This window comes from Lepidochelys olivacea (assembly GCF_965140295.1).
Source record: "Lepidochelys olivacea isolate rLepOli2 genome assembly, chromosome: 1".
In the NCBI taxonomy this organism is placed as follows: Eukaryota; Metazoa; Chordata; order Testudines; family Cheloniidae; genus Lepidochelys; species Lepidochelys olivacea.
This window is the reverse complement of record NC_140411.1, coordinates 13,125,607-13,132,209: the sequence shown is the minus strand read 5'-3', so window position 1 is coordinate 13,132,209 and position 6,603 is coordinate 13,125,607. Positions and strand designations below refer to the sequence as shown.

At 48.1% G+C, this 6,603-nt stretch overlaps 2 protein-coding genes across 2 annotated transcripts in view; one reads left to right on the top strand and one right to left on the bottom strand.

Moving 5' to 3' along the window:
* Nucleotides 1-766: 766 nt before the first annotated feature.
* COA4 (cytochrome c oxidase assembly factor 4 homolog) lies at nucleotides 767-3,798 on the bottom strand. The gene is made up of 2 exons (XM_084613719.1): nucleotides 3,691-3,798; nucleotides 767-1,303 (listed from the first exon to the last, which is right to left on the bottom strand). Exon 2 carries the CDS (start codon nucleotides 1,291-1,293, stop codon nucleotides 1,039-1,041), a length of 255 nt encoding a protein of 84 aa, XP_084469845.1. The 5' UTR covers nucleotides 1,294-1,303; nucleotides 3,691-3,798; the 3' UTR covers nucleotides 767-1,038.
* Nucleotides 3,799-3,842: 44 nt separating this feature from the next.
* Nucleotides 3,843-6,603, top strand: part of PAAF1 (proteasomal ATPase associated factor 1) — a 27,090-nt gene continuing 24,329 nt past the window's right edge. The window contains exons 1-3 of the mRNA XM_084647920.1: nucleotides 3,843-3,897; nucleotides 4,213-4,253; nucleotides 6,499-6,602. Of these exons, the coding sequence (XP_084504046.1) occupies nucleotides 3,851-3,897; nucleotides 4,213-4,253; nucleotides 6,499-6,602 (192 nt within the window). The 5' untranslated portion in view covers nucleotides 3,843-3,850. The remainder of the gene's footprint in view (nucleotides 3,898-4,212; nucleotides 4,254-6,498; nucleotide 6,603) is intronic.

Below are 6,603 nucleotides of genomic sequence, written 5' to 3'. Positions count from 1 at the left end.
AGGCCAATGCTCAACCCACTGAGCTATCCCTCCCCTGCCCTCCCAATCCACCTCACCAAGAGGCAGTAGTGAGGTGGATGGAAGAATTCTTCCATCAGCCAACATTCCATCAACCAACACTGTCTACACTGGGGGTTAGATCAGCTCTACCACATTGCTCAAGGGTGTGGATTTTTCGCACTCCTGAGCAACGTAGCTGGGTCAGCCTAACTGTTTAGTATAGACCAGGCCTTAGGCAAAATTCCGCCTTAGCAAGGGTGTGCAGCACCAGGTGTGTCCGTTTGCTGATCCTCCACCCTAGAGGTGACTGGGTGAAGGGAGTCCTGTAGGTATACAGGTTTCAGAGTAGCAGCCGTGTTAGTCTGTATCCGCAAAAAGAAAAGGAGGACTTGTGGCACCTTAGAGACTAACATGCTCAAATAAATTTATTAGTCTCTAAGGTGCCACAAGTCCTCCTTTTCTTTCTGTAGGTATACAGTTTGTGAAATGCTTTGGACCGGTCAGCCTGAAAGATTTGGTATAAATTTGATGTCCCAGCAATTACCCAGCCTGTCAACATGGGGTTAGTTGAACTAAACCTATACAAGCAGTGCCACCCAAATAATCCTTTTTTATTTCTTACATAGCGTGAGTGCATTGAACGGAGAATGTACCAGTGGCTGCCCTGGGTACAATGTTAAATCATCCTCAGCTCCTGTATTACAGCGATGGGCGCTATAGAACAACATGAGACAGAACAGGAATGATAGGATTGCCCAAAGTAGGAACAATAAATCCATTTATTTTTTCACCTGAAAATTTAAAATAAATTTTTACCTGATATTTCCACTGTAAAAAAATATTCAGTGACACATAATCAGCAAAGCCACCCCCATCCTGATTACTGTGATCAGTCCCCTTAATGCATGTGCCAGGTCCCAAGAGAGAAAAGGTTTTATCCCTCTGATTCAGCAGGATATTTCTCAGGAGTTAAATTCTCCATGCTCTGGCTGAGTTGGACTCTTGGATCCCTTGAGCTTCAAGCTTGAGTCTTTTCTGTCAGCTCTTGGCCTCGGCTAACCTTTGCCTCTTCTGCAGTTCCTCTGTTCGTTGCTTCTGATGTTCCTTCATGCAGTCCTTGAAGGCCTGTACCTGCTGCTGACACTTCCTCCAGTCCTGGTGTTCAGCCATGCACTCCTGCACTGCATAATGGAAAGTGGCACAGCCAGTGCGCAAGATCATTTGATCCAAGGGATCCTCCTCGTCTTCGGACTTCTGGCTCCAGTTGTGACCTTGAGGGCTGGGACCAGACATCTTGTTGGATCTAAGGAGTAACGGATCAGAGGAGAGTAGCAGAGGGGGGAGGAAAATGTCATTAGAAAACTCTGTCACAAAAACTCAGTCACAGGGCTTGTGCTGCTGGGGAATCACAAACAAGAAATGATAGGGAAGGAGGGGAGAAGAGCCAGTGGAGATACTGTACTCCCAGCCTTCACTCTGCATATCCATGTTCCCAGCATTACCTACTGCCACCCCCACCTTGGCGGGACCTCCCATACTCCTTGTGAATATTTTGCCCTGCTATAGCATCTTCTAGGGAACTCAAAGAATTTTACAAACATTAAAGATTTAATGACAGGTTTCAGAGTAGCAGCCGTGTTAGTCTGTATCCGCAAAAAGAAAAGGAGGACTTGTGGCACCTCAGAGACTAACAAATTTATTTGAGCATAAGCTTTCGTGAGCTACAGCTCACTTCATCGGATGCATCCATTGATGGACCTATCCTCCATGAACTATCAAGTTCTTTTTCGAACCCTCTTAGAGTCTTGGCCTTCACAACATCCTCCGGCAAAGAGTTCCACAGGTTGACTGTGAATTGTGTGAAGAAATACTTCCTTTTGTTTGTTTTAAACCTGTGGCTATTAATTTCATTTAGTGACCCCTTACTTCTTGTGTTTTGAGAAGTAGTAAATAACACTTCCTTATTTACTTTCTCCACACCAGTTATGATTTTATAGACCTTCAATAATATGCCCCCCCTTAGTCATCTCTTTTTCAAGCTGAAAAGTCCCAGTCTTATTACTCTCTCCTCATACGGAAGCCATTCCATACCCCTAATTATTTTTGTTGACCTTTTCTGAACCTTTTTCAATTCCAATATATCCTTTTTGACATGGGGCAACCACATCTGCACGCAGTATTCAAGATGTGGGCGTACCATGGATTTATATAGAGGCAGTATGATATTTTGCCTTATCTATCCCTTTCTTAATGATTCCCAACATTCTGTTCGCTTTTTTGACTGCCACTGCACACTGAGTGGATGTTTTCAGAAAACTATTCACAATGACTCCAAGACCTCTTTCCTGAACCGTAAAAGATAATTTAGACCCCATCATTTTATATGTATAGTTGGGATGATGTTTTCCAGTGTGCATTACTTTGTATTTATCAACACTTGAATTTCATCTGCCATTTTTGTTGCCCAGTCACCCAGTTTTGAGAGATCCTTTTGTAGCTCTTCGCAGTCTGCCTGGAACTAACTATCTTGAGTAGTTTTGTATCATCTGCAAATGTTGCCCCTTCACTGTTTACCCCTTTTCCCAGATCATTTATGAATATGTTGAATAGGACTGGACCAGTACAGACCTGCAGGGGGACACCACTATTTACCTCTCTCCATTCTGACCCTTTATTCCTACCCTTTGGGCTGGTCTACACTCTGAGGTTATGTTTCCGATCTTTTAACCAGGTTTCAGAGTAGCAGCCGTGTTAGTCTGTATTCACAAAAAGAAAAGGAGGACTTGTGGCACCTTAGAGACTAACCAATTTATTTGAGCATAAGCTTTCGTGAGCTACAGCTCACTTCATCGGATGCATACTGTGGAAAGTGTAGAAGATCTTTTTATACACACAAGAGCACCTTCCCTCTTATCCCATGACAGCTTATTTTGCTTAAGAGCCTTGGTGAGAAACATTGGCACAGGCTTTCTGAAAATCTAAGTACACTATGTCCACTGGATCCCCCTTGTCCACAGGCTTGTTGGCCCTCTCAAAGAATTCGAGTAGATTGGTGAGGCATGATTTCCCTTTACAAAAACCATGTTGACTCTTCCCCAACAACTTATGCTCCCCTGCGTGTCTGACAGTTTAGTTCTTTACTATAGTTTCGACCAGTTTGCCCGGTCCTGAAGTCAGGCTCACCGAACCCCAGGCGCGCACATGGCCACGGCTGGGGTGAGACGTGGCCACTGGTTAACAGCGCACGGTGGCATCTCACAGCAGCTTAGGGCCGAAAGGGAGGATTCATTTGCTGCCCGATTGAAATCCCAGGGGAGGGAGATTTGGGGAGCCAGAGCCCAGCTGGCCGAGGTGGAAACGGAACCAGGAGAGCCCGGCTTAAAACTCCCCCCCGCACCACCAAGGGGGCCTCAGGACAGCTCCCCCCCTCCCCACCAAGGGGGCCTCAGGACAGCTCCCCCCCACACCCCCGGGGCGGGCCCGGCCCCCAGGGGCCCCCAGCACAGCCCCCCGCGGCCAGCCCTGAGGGCTCCCCCCGGCACCGCTCCCCTCCCCCGGGGGCGGCCCCGCCCAGCACAGGCCCGAGCCCCCTGTGCCAGCCCAGAGCGGCGCCCCCACAGCAGCCCCCGGGCCGGGTCACGGACACGCGCGGGCGGGGGGGGGGGGTGGGTGCGAGCAGCCGCCTCTGACCTGAGCCCGGCAGCAGCCTCGGGACCAGGCGCCGCTGCCGCCGCCTCGCGGCCCCTTTAAGGATTCGGTAGCGGGGGAAGGGGGGGAGGCGCGTTCCTATTGGGTGAGCCTCCCCCAGCGCTTCCGGGTCAGGAGGCGGCGTTTCCGGTGCCGAGGGAAGATGGCGGCGACGGTGCGGATCCAGAGTGACTGGAACCAGGTGCTGAGGTGGGAGCCGGCCCCTCCCCCCCCCCGGAATGACTCCCGCGGTACCCTCCCCAGAGACCCCCCCCGGGGAGCGACCCCCCTCCCGCTCCTGGGCGGCGACCCCCAACTCTCCCCCGCCCCCGAGACCCCCCCTCACCCCCGGCAGCGACACTTCCTACGCCGGAGCCCTTCTGTCCTGGGGGCGGCCCCCCGTTCCGCCGCCCTACAGCCGCCCCCCTCTCCTTATCCTCCCTCTGTGCTTCCTGGCTGCCCTGTCCCCTCCCCGGTGCTGCTGGTCCTGTCCGCAGCTAACAGGCCCTTTGTGCCTCTCTGCAGGAGGAACGAAGGTGAAGCCTGGCTGAGCTGCAGGAGCCCAGGTGAGTGGCGACTCCCCGGCTTCAGCATCCCTCTCCTGCCACTGGAAGAGACTTCCTGGCTCTGAGCTGGGTGTTGCACGTAACATGATGCATCATACATGGAGCTGGGGGGGCCATGTAGGGGTGTGTCTTCTCCCCGTGAAGCACTTTACCTGACCTGGAAAATGGGAATGTGTGGGTGGTGAGATCTCCAGCCTGGAATGACACCCCCACCAAGCTCTCTGCAGCCAGATTTCACCTCTTGCCCTGCCCTTTGTTCTGTGTTCCGGGAGAGTGGCCCCAAAGGAAGACTGTATAAACACCTGGAGTCCTGTCCTGACCCAAGAAACTCAGAGCTGGGTGTCTGGATGCACACATGAAGCCCTCCTGCTCTCCTTCAAGGGAGTTGGAGCTGGGGTGAACCACAGCATGTTTCTGCTGAGCTCTTAAGAATAAATCTTAGAGAGGGAAAACCGCTGTTACATCAGAGTTTGCACCCATAGTGTAGTCCTTTTGGTTCATTCAAGGTACAAATTTACAATTGGTCAGTTGAGCCTGTAGTTTAGGTGTGTACCTGGATTTCTCTTCATTGCTTACCTCACATAGCGGCATCCGCAAGTAATGCTGTCTAGTGGAAATAACTTGACCTCCATTATACATGCCTTTGTCATCTCTCATCTGGTCTACAGTAGTGCAATATACCTGGACACGAAACCATCAACTCTTAAAAAACGTCAGGTAGTACAGAAGGCTTCAGGACACTTCCTCATCAACACGGGCAACTGCAAGCCCACTGCATCTGTCCTCCATTCTTTGCATTTTCTGTCTATAGAATATGGGATCAAGTACAAGATCTTGGTCCGTATCTTCAAGGTCTAGGCCTTGGATATCTAAAAGCCTAAAGTTCAGGGATGAAGAGAGTAGTCAACAACTCTGCTTTTCTGACACAATGGAACTTTCTACCATAAGAGTGAAGCTCATCTATGTACGGGACTGTGCTTTCCCAGGGGTTGGTCTCAGATTGTGGAATAAACTCCCCCAGAAACTAAGGACTATTACAAACCTGCCCACCTTCTATTTCAAATGTCGTGTATGCTGCTTTGATCTGCCATTTCTAACATAAACACACAGCAGCATGTATGATTTATAAGTAAAAAATCCTAACAAACCACAGCCCTGTACTGCACATGCTTCTTTTCCTGGTGAAAGGAAGTGAGAGAGAATGAATTACATGTAATAAGTGTTAGTTACATCACTTCATGCAGTCTGGAGAGTGATCAGCTATGACGGTGAGAGGTGGGTAATATAAGAACTTACTTTAGAATGGGACCCTTAAGAATGTTTCTCCCTCCCACCCCATGTTCATATTGCTCTTCCATAGCACCCTCCAATTTGTCAATACCTTAGTTGGAACATACCCAGAACTGATCATGGTGTTCCAGGTTTGGTCACATTGTGTCTTTATAGAGAACAGCTATTGCCTTTTGTGATATGATGTGATGCTGCTTTGTATGCAGCCTGAACTCATAACCTTCTCCTTGTTGCCACACTTGTCTTATTTGCTGTCTGGCTTCACTCTTGCATCTCTGAACATTATCTGTTTTGTGGAGTTTTCCAAGCAGAATCCTGTTTTATTTTTTGCCTGTGTCCAGGCCCTTTTTGTTAGGTCAGTGTTTACTCTTGTGTCCAGCTCCTCCTAGTTTAATGTCATCTGCAAACTTCAGGCCATATGACATCGTTCCTATCTAAGCTAAAGTGAATTAATTTTTCAAGTAAGTGTTCCTGACATACTATCAACTGCTTTGGTTAAATTAAAATATATCTACTGCATTCTTTTAATCTACTAACTTTGTGATTCAAAAAAGCATTTAAGCTTGTCTGGTCAAATTTATTCTTTACTAACCTGTCAGACCATTTGGGTTAAGCAAAAGCTCCCATTCTTACTCTCCTTGTTCGCCTGTTATGATCCGTGAATTCTAAACCTTCCTCTCTGCCTGATACACAGGGCATATCAATCATGTTCATGAATTTTCTCCCAGATATATTCAGTGCCTTTGTCCCATTGAATCTCACTTAGTGATTGAATGTTTAATTAAAAAAAAAAAACCTCATAAAGGAAGATTAGATTTTGGATCTGAATAGGCTGCCTGTGTATCACTGAAATTGCTGAAGGCCAAAAATAAATACAGGATTATAGTTACATGTGAAGTGTGTAAAATGCTAAATCATCATTTTCTCTGATCTTTAATATGTCTTTGTACTGCAGGGAAACCTACTTTGTATGGCAGCCTGACATGCCAGGGAGTAGGCTCAGATGGGATTCCAGAGATCTCAGCCTCTGAAGGATTTGTTGTAAATGAAATAACCAAGG